The sequence below is a fragment of the Mustela nivalis genome (assembly GCF_964662115.1).
Source record: "Mustela nivalis genome assembly, chromosome: 1".
Classification (NCBI taxonomy): domain Eukaryota; kingdom Metazoa; phylum Chordata; class Mammalia; order Carnivora; family Mustelidae; genus Mustela; species Mustela nivalis.
In genome coordinates, this window is record NC_139020.1 from 154,256,716 (window position 1) to 154,280,909 (window position 24,194).

The 24,194-nt window shown below is 47.6% G+C and overlaps 1 protein-coding gene across 5 annotated transcripts in view; it reads left to right on the forward strand.

Moving 5' to 3' along the window:
• The first annotated feature begins 21,030 nt into the window (after nt 1–21,030).
• CTDSPL (CTD small phosphatase like) overlaps nt 21,031–24,194 on the forward strand; it is a 117,200-nt gene continuing 114,036 nt past the window's right edge. For 3 of the 5 annotated variants that reach the window (XR_014315698.1, XM_082745864.1, XM_082745866.1), the window contains exon 1: nt 21,810–21,966. Coding sequence is in view for 4 of the 5 variants with exons in the window: in XM_082745864.1 (XP_082601990.1) it covers nt 21,888–21,966 (79 nt within the window). In the remaining variant the exon portion in view is untranslated. Of the gene's footprint in view, nt 21,967–24,194 lie in introns of all 5 variants that reach the window. The other 2 variants (XM_082745865.1, XM_082745863.1) reach the window with 2 other exon arrangements.

Here is a 24,194-nt window from a genome sequence, read left to right on the forward strand (position 1 = left end):
TGTTGAAATTGTGTAGACAAATTTTCTTTTGACAAACGTTGTATGGACTGGGAATAACTTCTATCTGACTGGGATCAGAGAAACAAAAATATTTGAACTTCTTTTAATTGTAGTAAAATATATTATATATATATATATAAGTATATATACTTATATATATATATAGGCGATAACCCTCAAGACTGACTTTTTTTTTTTTTAATTCAGAGTAATTCCCTGGGAAGCCATCCAAGTTGTTACATATCTCAATAATCTGTAGCTTTTTGTACCATGGCTCATTTGACCATTTCCTGCTAAAGGGCATGTGGGTCGTACCCACTTTGGGGCTGGTACAAATGATGATATATTACAACATTCATATTCATTTGGAAAACATAAGTTTTTATTTCTCTGTGATAAATACCTAAAAGTGTAATTACTGAGCCATACACTTCGTTTATATTTAGTTGTATAAGAAACTGCCAAACTATTTTCCGGTAGCTGTTCCATTTTACATTCCCACTGCAATGCAGGAAAGATGCAGTTTCTCTGTATTCTTGCCAGCATTTGGTATCATCACTGTTTTTTATTTTAGCCCGCTAATAGATGCAGTATCTCCCTGCGGCTTTAATTTGCATTGCCCCAACAGGTAGTGATGCCAAACATCTTTCCATGGGCTTATTTGCCATCAGTGTATCCCCTTCAGTGAAACCTCTCTTCAAGTCTTTTGCCCACCTTTGACTTGGACTGTGTGATGTTTTGCTGCAGAGTTTGGACTGCTCTTGAAACATTCCAGGTACTAGTCCTTTGTTAGGTTTGTGGTTTGGAAATATTTTCTCCCAGTCTGCAATTTGTCTCTTCATTTATCAATTTATTGATTGTTTCCTTAATGGATTATGTGTTTGGTGTCATATCTAAGGACTCTTCACCGAACTGAGGTTGTGAATATTTCCTCCAGGTTTTTTTCTGAAAGTTTTATGGTTTTGCCTTTTCCAGAAGGTCACATGGTTGGAATCATACTGTATGTAGCCTTCGCAGACTGGCTTCTTTCACTTAGTAAAATGCATTTACATTTCCTCCACACCTTTTCATGGCTCAGCAACTCATTTATTTTTAGCCCTGAATAATATTTCATTGTCTGAATGTAGCTCGAGCAGTTGCTTCCAAGGTTTAGCGGTTATGAATACAGCTGCTCAGATATCTGCGCAGATTTTTGTGTGGACATAAGTGTTCGACTCATTTGAGTAAACACCAAGGAGTGCAACTTCAGGATGGTACTGTAAGGGTGTGTCTGATTTTGTAGGAAACCGCCAAACTCTTCCATAGTGGCTATGCCATTCTGCATTGCCACCAGCAGTGGGCGAGAGAGCGAGCCCAGCCATACTGAGAGCAAGTCCAAAGGCTCTGGAAGATGCTGCCCCATCCAAAAATCGCAGCTTCCAGACACCTAACACGTTTGGTCATAAGGAAGGGAGACACAAACAGTCTGAGCTAAGTCGGGGGATAACTTAAGTCGGGGGAACAGTTCTTAATTTCCAGGAAAACAAAAGTTGAACAGAAAAGAAAGAAACAGATGCATCTCGCCTCAATCCCTACCCCCAGCTTTTGTGGTCACTGAAGAAACTACTGATAGTCACAGGTCTCACTGTAAAACATAAGTGATCAGCCCAGAAGGTCCTTGGGAGTTTGGGTGTGGAAATGCATCCTCATAGGGAGGGCTCAGGGCCTCCCAGACTAACACCCTCAACCCTCAGCAAACCACAACAAGGCTATATAACTATGGTTACTAACAATAGTCATATAGATGGTCAAACAGATAACCACACCCAAAAAGGGTGTTTGTTATGAGGACTTGAAATGAAAGGGCTTTCCTGTTCTGGTAAGCTAGTAGTCTTCCCTAAAGACAAGATGATTGAGAAGGAGAAATAACCAGGTGAAGGAGGGAAAAGCATCCTGGCAGAAGGAACAGCATCTGCAAAGATAGGGAAGCTTTAGATTGTTCAAGAAACTGAGAAGAGCCCAGTGCTCAGAAGGTAGGAGCCAAGAGGCAGGGGTGGAAGTGAGTCAGGAGAGGCAGGGCCAGGAACTCAGGTAGCAGGTGGCCGGAAGGAGGGTAGCCTGCATTCAGTCCATTCTGAAGCTTCAAGGGAAGGCCTGCGGTGAAGTCAGCACCCTCCCCCTCAAGGGTATGAATAGTTGAATGAAAATCTAATCATCTAGCTCCAGGCTGCCCCCTGCTGGTTAGGACAAGTCAGGGCTGCCTTCCTAACAACTGCTTTAAAAGCCTGAGGATATTTTTGGTGTTTATGGGAACAGAACATTTACTTGCCAAAACGTCACTGAAGAGGTGCCGAGGGCCCACAAGAACAAAGAAATGAAGTTATGCAGTCAGTGAGGGCCCACAAGAACAAAGAAATGAAGTTATGCAGTCAGTGGGAATCATGGGAAAAGAAAGCAAGCAGCTTTTAAAAGAACAGCGAAAACAAAGTTCTTCAACCATAAAATAAAAGCAGTTTTTAAATTGGGCAGTCATTTCAAGTTGCGGAATAATAGAGAAAGTGAGAGAATGGTGTAGGGAACATGATCCTTCCTGACATGGGCCCTTCTCTACGTTTTGTAACCTATTTTCCCCACTCATGCTTCAAAACTGTATCATGGTCAATGAGACTCACTCTGGGATGCCTGGGTGCCTCAGTTGGTTAAGTGTCTGCCTTTGGCTCAGGTCATGATCCCAGAGTGCTGGGACTGAGTCCCACATTGGGCTCCTAGCTCAGCGGGGAGCCTGCTTCTCCCTCTGCCTGCCACTCCCCCTGCTTGTGTGCTTTCTCTCTCTCTCTCTGACAAATAAATAAATAAAATCTTTAAAAAAAGATAAAAAAGGAGATTCGCTTTTAATCATTTTGTAACAATGAGTGAAATGCTACTAAGCCAATGGTACCTCTTGGCAACATTTGCTCTGCATCGTCATTGCAGGCTAGAAAAATTATTTGAAATATAGCCTAGAGAAGTAACAGAGGCATTCTTTGATTCTAAGCTCTTTACATGCTTGGGTATTTCACGGAGATTCTTTTCCAAGTCTGTGTGCAGGTGTCTATGTATAAATGCTTAACGGCATGAGGCAAGCCTATGAGCTAAAAACTCTTTTCACTGCACACAAGTATCATTATTTTCAGTTGGTTTAGGCTAAGGTGATCTGAAAATTAATATTCTTCTACTTTGAATATAGGACCTTGAGCTGTAGCATACTGAATTAAAACACCAGTATTTTACCTACTGAGTATGTTACAATTTGTTGTTAGAGGCCTACATGGAGGTGAAACAGAACAGCTTGCTATTTGGAGAATTTTTTTTTTAAGATTTTATTTATTTATTTGACGGAGAGAGAGAGATCACAAGTATGCAGAGAGGCAGGCAGAGAGAGAGAGGAGGAAGCAGGCTCCCCGCCGAGCAGAGAGCCCGACGCGGGGCTCAATCCCAGAACCCCGGGATCATGACCTGAGCCGAAGGCAGAGGCTTAACCCACTGAGCCACCCTGGCACCCTGGATAATTATTTTTAAAAGAAGTTGGTAACTCCAAAGAAACTGGCATTCCTGGAAAAAAAAATTAATGATAAACCAAAAAAGGGGCAAAAGACAAGTTATTGAGATGTATGTACATCCAAACTTTTGTATCTGCCACAGTATTAGTTTTAATTATTATCAGGGCTCCCCCGTTGAAAATAGTTTGATAAATGCTATGACAGATACAGATTCATCTATTTAATGTATTTGAGTAATAGCACTCAGCTTAATACATTTGCTTTTTTAAAATTCACTTTGCATGGATCATATGCCACATGCCAAGCCCTGTATAAGATCTGTGTTATTCTCGGCAGATTTCCTGAATTTGCATTTTAATATTTCAGAAGATATAGCTTTCTATCATGCTAGAACTATAGTTACTCCATAAATTCTTTATCTGCTGAATTCCCAATTTCACTGGCTGTAATATTTCAGGTTGTTTTATCATGGAGCATGGTGGGGGAGGGGCAGCCTCTGTAGCGTGGTTAGCATCATTCCATCTTGGAGTTTGCTCTATTTCTCCACTGGGTGAAGTGGTTTATTGACTGTCAATTTGTAAAGTGCTCTCTGGGAGTTTCCGAATGCAAGATAGTAGGGGCGGAAACATATTTCATTGCCTTTTCTGTCAAAATAGGATTAACACGTGCAATATATCATCTTGGAGCAGGACTGGATGAAATCCGAAAGAGTGACCCCATCACATGGCAGTCCCTACAGAGGGTCCTGGTTCAGTAGTTGTGGTCTCCGGGTCTGATGGCCTCCTCTACGATCTTTTCAGTTTAATACCTGTTTTTATACATGTGTGTATTGTATGCATGTGTTATGCATGTGTATATAAGTATTTGGTTTAAAACCTACTGTTCAAAAAAACAAAAAAACCAAAAACCTACTCTTCAGAGTTGTGGAGAAAAAGAAAGAGACAGTTCTCCCTCCCATCCTATCCCCCCATTTGCTTGGTTTCTTCCCCGTACTTCCTCCACTCTCTGACTAACCATTTGATTTGTCCCTTATGAGTGCACCAGAGTTTCCTTATGTACCTACAAACAAATACAAATAAGGTCTTTGTTTTTCCTTTTGTACACAAAAGCCAGACTGCTATATCGACTCTTCAGCACCTCATGTTCTTCCCTTTCAGTTCAGAGAAAGCTCTCTTATTCTTTTTATCGCCTGCATAGTATTCCATTGTTTTATTGTATAGAGAAGTCATAAGTTAGGCAATCAGTCCCCATTTGAAGAAAATTTCATTTCTTTCCCATCCTTTGTTATTACTGCAATAAATAACCCTGGGCATCATCATTTTGCCTGTGGGTATATATATGTTTGGATAAATGTTTCACAGTAAAAGAGTGAGCACGACTGACCTGTGCATTTGTAATTTTGAAAAATATTGCTAAAATGACCTCTGTAAGGGTTGTACCAACTTATTCCCACCCATCATGTGCTACTCGATTTGTTCTACTCGATTTGTTTTCAGTGGTCTTCTGAAGACAGAACACGTTTTGGTCACTTCTTGTTTCCTAACTATAAAAATTCATTCATTAAACAAATATTTACTGAGTGCCAGCTATTCCCAAAGCTCTCTTCTTCGGCCTTGGAAATATGGCAGTGAACAAAACAGGCACAAATCCCTTTAATAACATTTGATTGGGACACGAAGAAATGGATAACAAAGGGTGGACATGGTATATAACGTTCTTGGTTGTTTAAAGCTTGTGTCACCAGCTCATGTGCCATCTATGTGCGAAGGTCAGGGGTGAGAGGGAGCGGTGGGCACCATGCAGTGCTGGACACCAGGGGCCTTTTTAAAGTCCACAGCTACTGCTCTGCTCTACATTTTTGGGTCATGTGGAAAGAAAAGACCTATGTTGATAGACATCCCACTTTTTAAGAGAAACCAGAAATCCACATTTTCTCCTCTGTTTTATATGTTCAGAACTGGATGCCTGGGTGGCTCAGTCAGTTAAGTGTCCAAGTATTGATTTCAGCTCAGGTCATGATCCCAGGGTCGTGAGATTGAGCCCCACATTGAGCTCTGTGCTGGGCATGGAGCCTGCTTAAGATTTTCTCTCTCCCTCTACCCCTCCTCACTCTCTCTCTCACAAATAAATAAGTCTTTAAAAAACTAAATTGATGTTAGGAACTCATCCAAAATTTTAGGAACACTTTTGGGACAAATTCTTTTTTAATGGTGCTCAACAAGTTGACACTAAAGTTTATATGGAAAAACAAACATGCAAGAATAAACTAGAAAAACACTGAAGAAAGAGAAAAGCTTTAACAAGGAGTCAAGGACTAGTCCTATGAGACATTAAGACACACTCAAGAGCCTCTATACTTAAAACAATATGATGTTGGTGCATGAATAGACAATCCAGCAGAACAGAACAAAAAGCCCAGAAATCAACCTAAGTGCATATGGAAAAATTATGTATCATAAAGGTGGAATCTTGAATCACTAGGGCAAAGATTGCCTTTTTAAGTAAATGGTGTTGGGGATACCAGGGTAGCCATGGAACAAATTAAAAACTAGATCCTTATCTCACACCCTGCAAGAAAATATACTCCAAATGGATCAGGGATCTAACTGTGTAAGATGAAACCACCCAAGCACTGGAAAAAAACATGGATGGGTCTTCCTGCATAATCTAGGTTTCGGGAAAGGCTTTCTAACTATGCCTCAGAATCTGGTGGCAATAAAGAACAGATTGACAAATTTGACCACATAAAACTAAAAATTTCCTCTTGGCAAAAAAACACCATAAGCAAAGTCAAATGATAAAATGAGAGAAAATATTTGTAATCTATGTTGCAGATAAAGGGCCAATATCCTTAATATAGAAAGAGCTCAAAAACATGGAGGAGGTGAGATTTTTTTTTAAATGTGAGAAAATGGGCAAAAGACATGAATAGATAGTTCACTAAAGTATATATATATATATATATATATATATATATATATATAAAGAGAGGGATTTAAATCGGCCTTAAACATGTGAAAATATGTTCAACTCACATTATAAGAGAAATACAAATTTAAACTATGCTGTGATACATTTCTCTCCTAGCAGATTGGCAAAAATTTACAATATGACAACACATTCTATTGTTGTGGCTGTCAGGAAAGGGGCATTTTCATACATTGCTGGTGGAAATGTAAATTGATACAGGGGAAACGGGCAATTACATGTGTGTTTACCTTTTTACCCAGTTAGCCAGGCATGTATCCTTAAGATACTCCTTTGCCATGCAACTTAAAAAAAAGGGGGGGGGACGATATCTATAAACTGAAATGGAGTATTTGCAGGCTATACTAAGTGAAAAAGAAAGATACAAATGAGTACCTATTGCATGCTACCTTTTATGTAGGAAGTTAGAAATAGATATATGTATATGCTGTTTGTACAGAAGAGGAAAACACAGAAAGGACAAAGCAGAAACTCATAGGGGTGATTACCCACAGTGCTGAGGTAGAAGCAGGGGTTTGGGGGGATACAATGGATAGGGCAGTGGTACTTCTTTGGACCCACCTTTCCATAGAGCTCTGACTTTTGTGTCCATATGAATGTTTGACTTATCTAAAAAAGAAAAAACAAATCAACAAGATTTGGGGAAAATTCTACAGTAGAGAGAAAATTACCCTGATATGGAGGTGGAAGAATGAACCCAAGTAACGTTTGAATGAACTATTTTGACAAAGACAAAGGGAACTTGAAACAATTCTGGAGAAAGTTCCATGTGTGCTTGGAAAGAATGAGTATTCTGTTGTCTTAGGGTGGAATGTTCTGTATATATCTATGAGGTCCATCTGGCCCACTGTGTCATTGAACTCTCGTTCAGTGTTTGGTTTTTTTTTGCCGTGGAAGGGGTTAGGATTCTGAAGCTAACCCCTATTTTCTGGGTTTCCTAGGATTGAATAAACAAGAGTACCGTGGATAGCAGGAGTCAAGTTTCTCACTGTGGGAGAAGGGAGTTACAGATACGGGAAGAGGGGGCCAAAACTGGGTGGTGTTAGATAGTCACTGGAGGTATCTCTTCTAAGCTCATGGTTTTAGTAGACTGAATATGGATGGATGATTGATTTTGAGTTTGATTGATACAGATAGGGACATTGATACAGATGAAGGTAGATAGATACATTTATATAGCTGCGTCCACTGAATGAGCCTAGAATCAATAACACCTAGCGCCCAGATCCTGGTTTGTTAAGTATCATCCTGCACTGAACAGAATCAAGCTCCTTAGACAAATGACTGACTCCAGCACTAGGGCAGGGAAAGGACAAGATAAGCCTGGAACATTTTGTACCAGAAGTTGAAGAAGGGCTCAAAGAATATGGGGGAGAGGCCAAATACACACAAAAGCTAACATAAACAAATGGCCACTTTTCCCAAACCGGGAAAATCAGCAGGCAAGATTCAGGCAAGAATCAGCAAATGCTGAAACCAAAGACTGAACATTTGATGAGAATGGGATATTTACACTGTCTCAAAGTACCTTTCTCCCCGATCCCCAGCAAAATTTACAAAATTTACAGTGGAAAAACACTTAGAGATGCCGTCGTGACCAAGTGATCAAAGTGAGTCTTACCACTAGTGCCACAAAGCAACGTGACGAGTCTCGTCACGTGATACACTGTTCGGGACACCACACTTCTGGGGCATTCCTGCCAAAAATTCATACCCTGCATCTAATCATCAGAGAACAAGAGGCAAACTTCTATTAAGGGATTTTTCTATAAGAGAACTAGCCTGCACCCTTCAAAACTGGCAAGAGTGTGAAAGACAAAGAAACACCAAGGAACTGTTCCAAATTAAGGAAATGATAGAAACATGACAACACGTTTCTAGATTGGCTCCTGGACCAGAAAAGCGCAAATTTTCTCTTTTGCTACAAAGGGCAGGAACGGCTTAATTGGTGAGAGGTGAGGAAGGTCTATAGATGAGATAATACTGTCTCCATGTTGATTTTCTGTTTTAGTAACTGTATGTGGTTATGTAAGAGACTATTCTTGCTTATTAGGAAATAGTCACTGAAGCATTTGGGGTAAATCTTCAACTTACTCTCACATGGTTCAAATGATAATAATATAGGAGGATAAAAAGTGAACATTTGGGGAATCTTGTTGAAGGGAATATGGGAATTCTTTATTCTTGCAATGTTTCTTTAAGCCTATAATTATCTTTAAAAAATCTGTCATGAGAATCTGCCCTGTACAAGCGGAAACAGGCAAGAATAGTAAGAACAACAACCAACTATGTTTGCTCCCTGCATGGGCCCTGGGGCTGCCAGTTTGCAGGTTCTGGGTTAGAGCTGTTTTCTTGAGTTGATTTTGAGGGCGGTCTTACTGGTAACAACCATTGCTAGGGCTGGGGAATGCTTTGCTACATCTGAACTTTTCTTTTCTTTTTTTTTTTTTTTTTAAGAAAGAGAGAGAGAGAACTGGGGAGAGGTGCAGAGGGAGAGGAAGTGAGAGAATCTTAAGCAAACCTCACGCTCAGTGCAGAGCCCAATCTAGGGCTTGATCTCATGATCCTGAAATCATGACCTGAGCAGAAACCAAGAGTCGGATGCCCAACCGACTGAGCCACCCAGGTGCCTCTGGCTCTGGAACTTTGAAACCAGCTTAGCACCAATAAGACAGCTGCAGAGATGGTCCTTATATAAATAATCATTGGGTAACAAAGCAGTTTAAGTCTGGATGCAGCCTCCATTCTCAAAAAGGAAGAAAAGTGGAGTGATCCAGATGATCTCGCCCATGGAAGTCCCGCCCCCGGAGAGGTGCAAGCAATCTTGCTTCCTGGTCTGTGGTCTTAGCCATACGCAGCACTAGGGGGGTGTCTAAACATCTATCAGGACCTCACCGTTGAAGGAAATATGTTTGTATAACTGAAGGGGGAAGAGAGATTTCAAAGTTGAATCAAGTTTTGAAAGAAAAAGGTGTGTTTCAGAGTTAGAATGGGAAATGTTCTTGGCATATTCAGCTTTTCTGAGTAGGAAGGAGAAACCAGGTGAGAGGCAGGGGCCCAGGGCGGCATACGGGATGGTCTCCTCTGAGGGTGCAGCCTAATCTGCCAGAACTGGGATGTGTTAAATCAGTTTGAAGAGTAATTTAGGGGACATTCATGTCACCTCTCCCATCTCACTCTATGGCTCTTTCTGGATTAATCAGTCCAAAGGCCATGGGAGCACAGACCAGGATTACTAAACTTAGGAAAGGAGCCTCTCTGATATCTGGGACTTGGAAAGCAGGGAAGAGTTACTCAAGGCACAGAGCAGGGAACCACATTCTTGGCAGAGGGAACAGCATATATGAAGGACAGGCATGATAGATAGGATGTCGTTTTAGGCCTGTGTCTTACTGTCTTTCCATTTTTCTCCATCTTGTTTCTCTTTTGGAACAGTCCAGAGATACGGAGTCTGCAGTGGTGAATTGGGCATCCTGAGGTCATGTCTCCATGACCTAGTGAATACCCCTCTAGTAGATTCTAGGTCTCAGGCCTCATTATCCAGAATGTAGGGGAAAAGTGCCCATTTCAGGCCCTGATCATGTGCTACTTGCCCCAGATGAACGTGTCTCCACTCAGATTGAGGCTTTATTAATGATTATGTTTATCCCAGAATCCTTTTCTAGATTTCTGCCAATGTGGTTTCTTCCTCAAATAAATGAAGTACACTCATCTTCTGAGCCATCCCACTTCAAGCACAGAGTCAAGATTTGGAAACTCTTCTGACCAATGACTTGCCCTATAATCTCGAGCAGTTGCTTCCCAGACAGAAAGGAGCCCAGACGTGAGGACATCCACTGCTATCTCAACTCTGCTCTCTGGCTGTGTGACTGAGCAAGGCTCTTGACCTCTCTGATCCCCTGTTCTCTCCATCACATGTCATTATTAATTTCCATCTCACAGAGAGGTTGTGAGGACTGGTGAAGACAAAGTCCCTTGATAGTGCTTGACACAGCCACCTTGGGCTCTCCACCAGGCAACCTTCTACACTTCCGGAAGTACTGCCAACCCTTAACAGTCAACTGAATGAGCGAAAAGGCTCACTTCTGACATTCATGGGCCTAGAGAACAAATGGAAGCCCAGATTCTGCATGCTTCACTCCATCCACTCCAGTTCAGGAAACTGCCAGGAAACCTAAGGCTGGGAAAGCAGGTGAACATTTAAATGATCAGATTTCTTGAAGTTCTACACTAGAGCATGGCCAAACCCATGCCCCTGGTTCACAGCCCACCTTCTTTCTCCCCTGACACGCGAGGCGCCATGGCCAGGCATGTAGACTCTCCTCCATTTGTCCATTCCAGATGCATCCTTGCCCTCCCCTCGCCCCTCTCCCCCACCTTGCAAACACCCACCCTTTGGCCATTCCTCACCAACGATGAGGTCAGCCCTCGAGAAACAGATCCAGGGAAGGTAAGCATGCTGATCTTAGACATGGGTTCAGAGCTGTTTGGGTAGGAAACCCCAGGGGTATGATGCTCTGAGTATGTTATAGACAGGGCCAGTGAGCCCACAGACTTCAGGGAGTCACCTGCCCCACGCTCCTGCAAATTCCTCCTCCCGTGGAGAAGGGGAAGCCTGGACAAGACATGAATAAGAAGGCAGGGGTTCTTCAGAAAGTCAAAGGAGCTCACAGAAAGTCAAAGAAGGGACACAGGGTAACTTCTGAGACTAAGTCAGAAAATGTGTTATGGCTTTCCAACTGGGGTCTCTCTCGTAGGCACTCACTCTGGCAACCCAGCTACCATGATATAAGGAAGCCCAGGTCCCTGGAGAGACCACTGTTTCATTTATTTATTTTTAAAGATTTTATTTGAGGGGCACCTGGGTGGCTGCATCAGCTAAGCATCTGCCTTTGGCTCAGGGCATGATCTCAGGGTCCCACATTGGGCATCCTGCTCAGTGGGAGCTCTGCTCTGTTCACCCTCTGCCCTTCCTCTCTGCTTTTGATCTCTCTCTTACTCTCACTCCCTTTTAAAAAAATTAATAAATAAAGATTTTATTTGAGAGAGAGAGCGTGCACGAGTCAGAGGAGGAGCAGAGAGCCAAGCAGACTCTCCACTTAGCACAGAACCCAAAGCCAGGGATCCATCCCAGGACCCTGAGGTCATGCCCTAAGCCAAAATCAAGAGTTGGCCCAATAACCGACTGAGCCACCCAGGCACCCAGAGACCATTGTTCTAAAACACGGGTTTTAGAATTGTTGAACACTACATCTGAAAGATGTAAAATAAAAAAAGAAATAAGAAAAAAATAAGAAATAAATAAAAATAAAAAAATAAGAAAGAAATAAAACATGGGTTTTATTATTATTCACATATGGTAAGGCCAGCACATCAGGAGGTGACCGCCATTGAGAAGGTGGTCTGTTATACTCACAGTTCCCAAGAGAAGGGGGCACAGCATGTCATGGGGACTCTCAGGAAGGAGCCTCAGGGTTGGTCAGGGAGCCAACCAGGAGTAATGGAAGCAACCAGAGACTTTATTGTGGTTTCCATGGAAAGGAGCAAGTGAGACAGCCAAGGCTAGTGTGGGATTGGCTAGTTTGAATAATTTCAGTGGGCTCTGAGATGTAGTGGGCTCAGAGATATAGTTGGCCCTGGGGTGATGAAGGAAAGGGAATGGTGGTCTGGGAATAAAGGAGTAGTTGGGGGAATGGGCTCTGGATTCGTTGGTTTGCATAGGAAAGATACACTTACAGGTGAGTTGTTCACGATCTCAGCTAGCCCCTGAGAGGGCTAATCCACCAGAGTCAGCAAGATCCCAAGATGTCAAAACATCAGAGTATAGTAAGTAAAAGGCATGATTAATACAATCCTTTGCAGGTTTTCCAGCCAATGGTCTGAAAGTTCTGGCTGGTGTCCATTGTGAGGTGAGAAGGTGAGTCTTCAGATGACCCCAGCCCCAGCCTTCAAGACACCCAGGTGGCACCAGATAAAGCAGAGGTGAACTACCTCTATCAAGTCCTGCCCACACTGCAGATCACATGCAATATAGTATTTGGGTTGGTTTTTTTTGTTTTTTTTTTTTAAGTCACGAAGCTTTGGAGTAAAATTTTATACAACTGTAGTGACTTGACCAGTGGTAATGCTCTGAGCCAAACAGACTCTCTCCCACCAGAATTTAAACTGGGGCTTAACAGAGTCAGTAAGTTGCTAGCAGGAAGACAAGTATTCGGACCCAAAGATAAGCAGAAATGGGAGATACAGCTGAATCACATTCACGACAAATGATAAGAGGACTGATCTGGAGTGATTTTGATCCTGAATGGCCCAATGTCCCGAGCTCCACAGTAGTACTCGGTCATCCCAAGGCCTGTCTGGTGGTAGGTTTCTCTAAGGTCTAAACTAGGTATCTGTGACATGTTGGATAGGACAGAGCCCCTACTCTGGGACTCTCACCCCTGTCCCTAAGAGAGTCTCCATTCCTTGCCACTCAAGCAGCCTGTCCCCCTCGGGGACACATGGTACCTAGTCAGAGGTTGGTATATAGTAAGCAATCAGGATGGGTGACACCCAGCAACCTTCCCCCCTTCCATGAGCTGTGAGGGACTTACAGAGATAGTAAAGGTTAAAGAGCTGTGCGGACTCTCTAGGTCTGGCCAAATCCACATGGCTCTCTTATCTTCACATGCTGAAAACACTTTGTTTTGAATATTTTAAAAAATAATCATAATAGTTCCATACTGTCTATTTCCTGCATCCCATCTCTAATCTCAGACTGGGCTGGGAGCCCCCTTCTGGTCTGCCCTCATTCCTTCTGGGCCATAGGCATCCTCTATCTGCAGGGCCTTGCCTGGGAAAACAAGGTCCCAAGAGAGGAAGCATTTGCCTGTAGCCTCCTCCAGTGGAGTCTAGGTCCCCAGACCAGCACAGGGGTGTGGGGCCCAGGGAGTAGAGCGGGACTGGCAGTTCCCTGGGTCTTGTGCTCTGAGAATTGGCTCTAGCAGGGCCCATGGGACGAAGTGCAGCAGGTGCACTGAGTGTGTTCTAGGGGGAAGCAAGGAGGTGTGGGTGGCTCAGTGGCTGGGGTGCCTGTGTCAGAGGACAGGCTTGTATGGACATCTGTTTTTTCCTCCCTGTATTCTCCTCTTCCCCTCAGTTCCAAAGCAGAAAGCCCAGCCCTCTCTCCACCCAGGCCTCTAGGGAAGTTTGTGTGGAAAAAAAAGAAATTGCTAACAGACATGTCCTTGCTCTTACATGTGATCATGTTTAAAAATACCAGGAGGGTGGGAGGCGGGGAACTGAAGAGGCAGGGTAATACTTGGCAGGGCCATGACATGGAGAGCCAGAAGTCAAGGCAGAGAGAGAGAGAGAGAGAGATAGGCATGCCAAGGTGGAAGAAACCAGCCTGGGCAGAGACAACCTTGCTGTGTGTGTGTGCCCTGTGTCCCAGCAAGTAGAAGAGCCTGAGTACAAATGAGCTTATATCTGTATGTGCCAAGATGTGTGTCTGTGACCAGACCTGTCCATGACCTATCGCATGCCACATACTTTGGGCATGTCTGGGTTTGTCTACCTCATCTCCAACTCAGCCTCTGCAAACACAGGTCAGGGAATAAAGGGGGTATCTGTGGCTGGGTCAGAGCCTGGTGCCTGGGGAGCCTGGGCAAGAGAAGCCAGATGCCATCCATCAGCTAGACAAGAGCAGCCTCTACTAGCCTAGGTGTAACCCCTATGCCTTGGGACATAGGGGAGGCATTGAAGGTGCAATTCATGCGGGGGTTAAAAGTGTGAGGTCCCAGGCACCAAATCAACCTGGGACGCTATGATTCTCTGCCCCTTCAGGAACCAAAGCCAGTGCCACCAGTGGGCTGCGGGCATACAGGGCCTTACCCACTCTGCACCTGCAACTGTTTCTCTGTAACAAGGTTTTAGGGCAGGGCCTTGCCCTCCCTCCACCCAGAGCTCCAAGGGAGGATATGAGCACAGGGCTGTGTCCCCTTATTCTACTCAAGTTCTCCTGGGCAGAGCAGGTCTGGGATTTTGGAAGTAGAGGGAAAGTGGTGAGGGTGGCCTCCTCCAGGAAGTCTTCTTGGGTTTCTGGGTACCTTGAAGACGCAACATCTCCAAAGAGGCAACAGCTCAGCCTCACGGCCCCAGAGTCTGTCTCAGACTCGGAGGTGTCTTATTCTCGAATTCCCCCAAACACTTCCTGACTGCCAGCTTTATACCAGGTGTCCTCTTCCCTGTGTTCAGGACCCTAGCTGACTACCCTAGTCTCCATCTCTAGTGGCCAGCATCATCAGCGCCACTTCATCTTCTATCCCAAGACTGGCTGCCAAGTAGGGCCCAGAGCTCCAGTTCCCCTGCTCTCCTCCCCACTGACTAGCACAGAGGTCTTCACATTCCTGAGGGCTTTTCGGTTAATTCCTTGGGGAAAGCTGACCAGGAATGCAAAGTACAACAGGTAGGTGAAGTAAGGGGCAGGAGCGGGTCCCCTGGGGCTATGGCATAGAAGAAAAGGAAGAAATTTCCCTTGGCCCAATGTTCCTCTAGCTGCACTAAGAATTAAGTCAACATGAGACAGGTTAATGGGAGAAAAAAAAGTTTTCTGATGTGTGCATGGAGGCTCAATAATGAAACTGAGACTCAAAGAAATGACCAAGGCAGGAAGTTTTTTCTACATTTTAGACAAAGAGAGATTCCTCACCAAATACATTGGTGAGGAGTTGATAAGACAAAGAAAACTTAACTTTGGGAGCTTCACCTTGGGGCTGGAGTAGTAAATTAGTAAACAGTAATGAGGGTTGTTTATACAGCCTCCGAGCTCTAAATTCCCCACCCCTGGTGATAAGGATGTCTCTTCACCTCCTGCTACAGGTAGTTCATCTTTCACGCAGGAGATTTATTTGCTGATTTCGGGGAGACAGAGGGTCTGAGTGTCCTTCTGGCACAGGCTGTCTTCTAAGGTCACTTTTACTTAATCAATTGGTGAAAGTGGCACATGTGGGGGCAGCCTGTCCTTAAGCCCCCCAGTACCCCAGGGAGCTGGCAGGAAGAGAGTCCAACTTCCATACCCAGTTGGGCGCATGAAAAAGACCTCATAACATGGGGGCCACCAGGGGGCGGGCTACACCTGCCAGACCGCTGCCCAAGAACAGGGGGTCCTGTTCTTGGCAGAGAGGTGTCTGCCAGTGGGAAGGATGCTTGGCACGGGTCCCACGTGGGGATAGATGGAAAGCATCCCTGGGGATGATGGCAGACGGCAAAGATGGCCCGGATGCCCCAGGTGTCAGCGGACATGGGCATTTTGTTGGAGGAATCCATGTGTGATGGGGGAAGGGGGTCTTGGAAAGAAAGAATCAGTATGCTGTGGGAGCACGGGTGTGGAGGGGAAATGGATGAGTTTTCGGGAGCCCTTAGGAATGATGTCCTGGGCAACTTGGGTGGGAAAGATGAGACAAGCTGTCTTGGGCATAAGGAAGTCCTCTGGCCTCCCTAGATAAGCCTTGATCCTCCAGGGCATAGGAAATTCATACTCTCCCCTGAGGGAGCGCCATGGCCTTGAGTCAGGAGTGCTGTTCCCAGACTCCTGCAGCCCAGGCACGTAACTGTGGTTGGTGATATCAGCCAATAGAGTCCCCATTGTTGCTTAGCCTGGCTCTAACTGTTTTTCACTTCAGCACACAGATCTGAATAAGTTTCTTAAATGGTGCCTGTTTCTTATTCCAGATTACCCACAGGTTAAAGTCCAAACTCAACCTGGCTTTCAAAACCCCAGTCTCTTCTTCTATCATGATGTCCTACTGCTCTTCAGAGGGAGACTTCTCTGAGGCTGAAGTCTCTTACCTGGGACCCTGTGGGCTCTGAAAATGATTTCACTAGTATCATATCCTCTGTGGGGACTCCTGGGCTGCCAGGAGAAAGAATCAGTTTTATTCTGTGCTGCCCTCTGATTATTCCTCTGCTCCTTTCATTAGGCTATGAGCCCCTTGATAGCACTAGGTTTACTGCATTTGGGCCAAGCTGGGCACCGTGAAAGCACCCAAATACATACCTGGAGGATGAATCAATGACCTCTGTGGGTTTGGTCTGTCCTGCATAGCTAGAGCAGGCCTTTTTTTGGAGTTGATAAGACCCTGGACCTGGTCCACTGCAGAAGAGAACCGCTACCCGGAGGAAACTCTTTTAGGTCCCAAGGTGACCCCGAGGGAGAGACTTGTAGGCAGGCTCAGGTTTGTATTTGTTTGACTGACCCCCAGGAATCTCTGCCCAGATTTTACTTCCATTCCTTTCCCAATAAGACTTGCTTCCCTGAGTCAGAGGCACATGCAGCTTGAATCAGAGAAAGACCAGAAAAGCTGGCCCTGAGATAAAAACTAACTAACAGACACAAAACTCAAGATTGAGATGCCCACAGAGAGGAGGGAAAGCTGACCGAGGACAGAGCCCGGAGGGCAGATTCAAAGATGGAGAGCAGGGCTGGCCAGGCTGGGGATGGCAAGCCCAGACAGCATCACCTTCATCTACTCCCTGGAGCAATGCAACATCTTCCGAGGGTTTCACTGCTGCTTGCTCTGCCTCTCACCCAATCTCTAGTCAATAGGAACTTTCTAAACACCTATCTGAATATGTCAGATCCCAGAGTGAAGAAATCTCCGATACCTTTCCTGAGTTATAAGACTCTGCTTGACATGAGCCCCATATACCACCAGATCCTTCAACTCCAACCACTGTGGTCTTCTATCGAAGCTTGCTCTCCCTGGCCTTTAAGCCGGAAACCATGCTGCTGTTCCCTCTACCTGGGACACGCATTCTGCCCTGCTTCCTCCCCAGTTGCCCATTCTATACCCAGTGTCCCTTTGTCAAGGGCAGCCTCTCCCACAGCCCAAGAGCATTCTCACCCCATCCCCCACCTTCTGGTTTGATTGTCCCCTCCCACATTGGAGCTCCACCCCAGAGACTCCAGGCCAGGCTGTCCTCACCAATACTCTCCATCTTCCTACCAGCTCTCATCCTTGGCCTGGTGGGGGGTGGGGAGGGTGGGGGTACAGGTTTGCCAGCTCTAGGGCCATGTCCATCTGCCCTTCGTATCCCAGTCTCTCACTCTGTGTAGCAATTCCTTTTCAGGGTTGTGACTTGTCCTATATTCTCCATTTGTCTCTTAAAAAATTGTTGCCCGGGGCGTCTGGGTGGCTCAGTGGGTTAAAGCCTCTGTCTTCAGCTCAGGTCATGATCCCAGGGTCCTGGGATCGAGCCTTCCATCAGGCTCTCTGCTCGGCAGGGAACCTGCTTCCTTCTCTCTCTCTGCCTGCCTCTCTGCCTACTTGTGATTTCGGTCTGTCAAATAAATAAGCAAAATCTTTAAAAAACAAAAACAAAAACAAAAAACAAAAAAAATGTTGCCCCCTCATTTTCCATTTAAAGAAAAATTAAGTTAATTTAAAGAAAAACATTAAATAGTGCACATGGTACAAGGACACTATGTGATAATGGTTTGGGAGTTGTGACTTAAACATTTTGGTACTCTGTTCAGACCCCTTCAATCTCTTTTACTGTTTCTGGGCATCCCTCTCTGGGACTTGATGTGCTTTGGCCTCTCGTGTCTGGTACCTGTCCTCAGGTCACTGGGACTGTTTTGTTCCCATTCTCTCTGAGAGCCCATTGTGCCTGGACGCTTTAAGGCCCCCCCCACCCCCACCAACTCACAGGGTCAGCCCATAGCTTTAACTGACAGGTGAGAGTATGACAGCTTAGTTCCTTAACCCCCATTTTAGACTACACTGAGATCTTGTCTAGAACAGAACCTAACACATATAGTGGGCACTCAAAAAATGTTTGTTGAAATAAAAATGTATCAATTGTATCCTTTGTAATATCTGTTTTTCTTTGTAACTTTTGTCACTCTTAGCCTTTTCCCATCTGACATTTAAAAAGCATTTGTTTTCTTACACTTATTTATTTTTTTATATTTAATTATTTGATCCATCTTGGTACACTGTAAAGACTAAGATAAATGTATTTTCTTCTCATGACTAATTAGGTGAATCAACAGCAATTCTTGACTCTTTTCTTCATCTATCAAACCAAGATACTACCTTATCTAAGACTCATTTAGTGAGGTATTATGTAATCATTTATTATGGTAGTTATACATGATTATGTCACCACATGGAAAAATGCTCACCCTATAATTTTAACCATGATATATATTAAGATTTTATCTACTTATTTGACAGAGAGAGAGTATAAGCAGAGGGGAGGGGCAGAGGGAGAGGGAGAAGCAGGCTCCCCACCCAGCAGGGAGCTGGATGCAGATCTCCATCCCAGGACCCTGGGATCATGACCTCAACCAAAGGCAGACAGTTAACGAACTGAACCACCCAGGTGCCCCTTAACCATGATATTTTTGTAGCTACATAAAATTATGCCATCACATTGGAAAGGACAGGGAGAAATGGAGAAAAATAGATTGATTTGAGGATGGAGATAGGGCTGTGGGTGATTTTTCCTTTTGATTTCTATGAATATTTATGAAATAAATAATAAGTTGAAACTTTAAATGAACAAAATATGGAGAACAAGGACTTAAAAGATAGCAAGCTCTTTTCTTACTTGAGCTTGAGACAAAGGCCTGGTGAGGTAGTTTTGTTTTTGTTTTTTTTTAGAGAAGATCTCAGAAGGAAGCTGAGGACAGTGAAGGATTGTTACTGGAGGGTCCTGGGGAGTCATTCTTCCAGGAAAGGCTGGACAGGAGAGGTTCTGTGTATGAAAATCATGTTCTTTGGCCTTGTACCTCTGAGTTCTGAGCTCCTTCCCATCCTCAACTAAGTGAGCAGAACCTCTGGACATCCCCCACCCAAAAGGTATCAAGGCCTCAAGCATATGGATCCGTGAGTCCAAATGCTCCCATCACCTTGCCCTGGCTAACAGGATGCTGCAGAAACCACGCAGCAAGGATACTGATCTGTGTGGTTATATCTAAGAATTGTAGGAGATCCCTATCTCCCTGCACAGCTTTGTCTGGAAGATCCCTCTGCCCCCTTAGAATTCTGCAGTTTTTAAAAAGTTGAATTCAAAGAACATTATAATTCACCAGGCCCTGGGCCAGCCATGCCGTCGTAACAAATGTGAAAAGCCTGAGAAGTGGGGACACGTGTAGTCCTGGATGCCATGGGTCCCTAATCTGGTCTGTACTTGGGAGGGTTAGGCAGGGCATGTCCTAGAGCCTGGGTTACAAATTCTAGGGCTTGCCTTCCTAACCAAAAGGACACTTAACTTCAACCCTCACATCTCAGCTGCCCCAAGCAACCGATTGGGGACCCAAAGGTGCCGTGAGAAGTGCAGATACCCAAGCATGAGCACACACCGAGGCGACTGGCACCAGGACCCACCCACACGCACAGAGCCAGGATGTCACTTGAGGTCTTGGATTTGGGGCCTGTGGAGCTTGCCCGACTACCTTTTAGAGCAGCTCCGCTGAAGTGCTTTCCCACCTGCTTGGCCCTGTCTCCCACACCCGGGCCCTCACTGGGCTCCACCCGGCCCAAAGACCTGGCCAGAGGGCTTTTCCCGGAGTGTACTTTAAAACTTCCGAGAGGTTCGCTGGTTCCCCCAGTGAGCCCGCGATCTGGCTGCAACCAGCTCCGGACTTCAGGAAATGTAGTGGTACGAGAAAGGACCTGCCAGAGTCTCCTATTTCAAGTCACTACGGGGCTGGGTGGGCGCACAAGGCCTGAAGTGCGCGCGCAACCGCGCCCGGGGCGGTACGGCTCTACGCCGCAGTCCGCCCACTCCGCCTTGCCCACACGTCACGCTCCGCGGGCCCACCCCCATCTGCCTGATTGGTGCAGGGCGCGCGCGAGCGATTCCGCCCCGCCCCCGGACCCGCCCTCCTGCGGCATTGCCCCGCCCCCGGCTTACAGGGCTGTCTGTGCAAGGTTTCCAAGTTGGAACGCGGAGGCGCGGGCGCCCAAGGGCTCCGACCCTCCGAGGCTGAGGGAGCACTTTCCTGTCATGCATGTACTCTGGCCGCCGCTCCAGGCCTGACAGTGGCTGGCTGCTCTTCAGAAGCACAGTGCCTGCCCAGCTTGGCCCGCCACAGGCCCCTTCTTTTCCTCAGCCCTCGACCGGCTCTCCCACCCCGCTAATTGCAGAGCACCGGAAATGCCCACTGCCCCGGCCCCTCTCGGCGCCGACACCCCCACGTGCCAGGAGGTTGGTCCTCCAGGAGCCTTCGCCAGGCAAGCAGGCTCTCAGGCCCAGTGCGGATGCGGGTTCCTCCGGCACCCCACGCTCGGAGCCCCCCGCCGCGACCACAGACGCCCCCCTCCTGAGCCCTCCGGGATTCTTCCCACTCTGGCACCCCTGCGCCGCCCCGCACGCCCCCGGTTCTTCCTCACGCCAGCGCCCGGGACTCCTTGGCGGAACCACTCAGCAGTCACTACCTCCACACAGCGCTGCCCTTCGCGCCTTGGTCCCAGACTCCTCGGTCCCCGCATCCGGGCGTCCCTCACCCGGCTTCTCCCCTAAAGCATCCTCACGGGACCCCCTCCCCCCCGGCCAAGTTCCTCCTCCGGCCTTCCCCCGGTGAACACCCCTCGTCAGGACCCAAACTCGTTCACGCAGCCTTGCGAGCCCTCCTCGGACCTCGGGCCCCACAGCGCTCAGCCCTCTGTACCCCACCCGCACACCCGCGGGCCCCCGCCTAGCCCCCACGCCCCTCACCCCTCCTCCCCACACCTCTCCCCCCACCCCCGGGCCCCTCGCAGCTACGGCCAGAACCCCTCTGGATCTCCTGTACCGCCAGCACTGCACCCACTCGTCAGCCCGAGACCCCCCACACCCACCCGCACGCTTCTCCCGCCCTCCACTCACCCCTCCGTCTCACCCCACAACCCTCTACCCCACACCCCGGGGGCCGGCGGGCAGCGCCGGCGGCGGCAGCGGCGGAGGTCGGTCCCCGGGCCGGGACACACCCACTCGCCCGCCCTCCTTCTTTCCCTCGCTCCCTCCCTCCTTCCCGCCCGCCCTCCCGCCCTCGCTCGGCGCTCGCTCCTTCCCCCTCGGTCGCTCCCGCTTCCCGCGGCGCCCGGCCTCCCGCTCCGCCTCCCCGTGCGCGGCTCTCCCGGGCGCGGCTCCGGGGTTCATGGTGACGAGGCGGCGGCCACTCCAGCCCAGCGGCGGCGGCGGCGGCGGCGGCGGCGGCGGCGGCGGTGGGAGCTGGGGCGCGGGCCCGGGCCGCCTCTCCCTGAGCGCGGGGCCGGGCGGCGGGCGCGCCCAGGCGGCGGCGGCGGCGAGCGCCCCCCCCGGCCCGCGGCCCCGCGCGCCCCCCGCGCCGCGCCCCCGCGCGCCTGGCTTGCGGGGGGCCGGGCCGGCGGGTGGCCGCCGCGCCGCGCACCCATGGACGGCCCGGCCATCATCACCCAGGTGACCAACCCCAAGGAGGACGAAGGCCGCGCGCGGGGCGCCAGCGAGAAAGGTGAGCGGGGGCGCGGGCGGGCGGCCGCGGGCTGGGGGCGGGCGCACTCCCCGAGCCGCCGCGGGAGCTGGGCGCCGCGCGCCCGCACGGGCCTGGGGGAGGGTTGCGCCCGCGGCGGAGGATGCGTGGGTGTGGGGGTGCGCCCGCGGGCTGGGGTGTGAGCGGGTGGCGGTGACCCTGACGGACTGCGAGTTTGGGTTTGCGCTCCGCGGACGGAGAAGTTGTGAGTGTGTGTGTGTGTGTGTGTGTGTGTGTTGCTGGCTGGCTGTGAGTGAGTGTGCCCTGGTAGGTTTTGCGTGTGCAAGGGACTGGGAGGTGGTAAGGGGGTGTGGTGTGCACCTACCAGAGAGGTGCTGAGTACGCTGTGTACCTGACAGGTTATGAGTGTGTATATGTGCCTGGTGGATTCTGAGTGTGAACTTAGGTGTGTGTGCACACACCAACTGAGATTGTAAAGGTGTGTGTGCACCTCCCAGAGAGGTTGTGAGTGCAGGTTTTCCTGCCAGGCCATGAGTTTTTGTATGTACCTTATGTAGAGGTTTTGTATGTAGCTAAGAGGTTGTGGAGTAGATATGTGTGTGTCTGCATGAGCGTGAGCTTGCAGTTCTATGTGTGTTCCCTCCTGACAGAGTTTTTATGTGTGCATTGTGTGCCCACACCTCCCAGCTGGCAGGTTGAGTAAATTGTGTCCATGGACAGGAAGGTGTGTTTGGGCACTCATACACATGAAGGCTGTGTGCCTGCCTGTGTCGTAGGTGTGCAGCATTGAGGCTGTGTGTCCGGGTGTTTTAATTGGTGGTGCAAGTGCTGGAGCGAAGAAGGTATGGTCAGTGCCTAAACCATCCCCCTCTTTTTCGACTGTGCTGTCTCAATGACACCAGCCTGTTGGGGCTGCCAGCAAGGTCTGGTTCTCCCTGGGTCCTTTTAGGATCTGCCTCTAACGGGCACTCATAGGGGCCTCACAGTACTGGGTATGTCTCTTTCGTCTGTGCTGCAGTGCCTGGTTTGGTTTCAGCACATTTGACTCCACTGCTGTCTTTTCTTTCTTCTGGTTGTTCTTCTTTGTGTCTCTGTCCCTCTCTGAGACTTGGGCCTCTTTCTCATACGCCCTGCTTACCGTCCCTCTAGTGAGTTGTCCTGAGGTTTTGAAGGACTGAGGAATCTGGCTTGGTCGTTCTGGTAACTAAAGCCCTGCCTCCCTCTCTTCCTGCTGTGCGCCCCAGAAACATCTGAATTGATATCTGGAGCAGCCTACCAGGACACCCTCTCCTCACCCAGTCTTATCTGACCACAGCCAACTTTGGGAAAGAATCAGATTTCTTTCCCTGTGTTAGCATCCTCTCTGTGCCCGTGGGGTGAGCTGTGCAGCCTTTCTGAGGAAGGGGGGATGGGGTGGGAGAAAACAAGCCTCTGTCTCTTTCCAAGCAGGGACCACTGGGCAAGGCCATCAGAAAATGCAAGAAACCACCAGAAGTATCCTCAGACTGGGGATTTATCAGTGCATTTGCACTTTTGTAGGCCATAAACATTGTGTCTGGAGACTTGTTTTCTTTTATGTAGAATTAGAAATCGAACTCCCCCAGGCATTTTTCTGTGCCTTACAAATTGGCTAAAAAATTATGCAGAGAGGGTGCTTCAGGTGAATCTCTTTTGTCTCCCTCGTGCCCAGGTGGGCAACACATAGGTTCCTGCCATTGAGGGCTGTCAGTTCTTGGGGCCCTGGTGTGCATGCTCTGGGCTGGGTGTGTCCTCTTAGGGAAGGATTAGTGCGAGGCATGAAGGTGGTTTGATATCTGTGCTTCTCACCCACTCTGGATTGAGTGCTTTGTGTGATGCTTTGCCAGAGAGAGAATCCACAGCTCTTATGAGGAGAGGTGTGGCATAAAGCAGGGAAATATTTGTCAGGGCCTCAGCCCTCCTGCTGTCCCTGATCTGAGTCTTGGAGCAGAATCCTCCCCAACTTTCTCTTTTCCTCTAGCTGCGAGGTTTTTTAAAGTAGAGTCAGCTGAGCCAAAATCCAACCATGTACAAATACTCGAGGATGATGCTTGTTCTCTTCAACCTGTTTACATTGCTTTTCATGATGATCTTTTATTATCTTTAATAGTTTATTTTGTTTGTTTTCTAGTGTCAGGTTGGCTGATTGTTAACTGGTTAGGTGAATACTTGCTGCTCTGGGATGAAGTGGCTAGCTAGATCAGGTTCTTCTTCCTGAAGCATTAAAACAG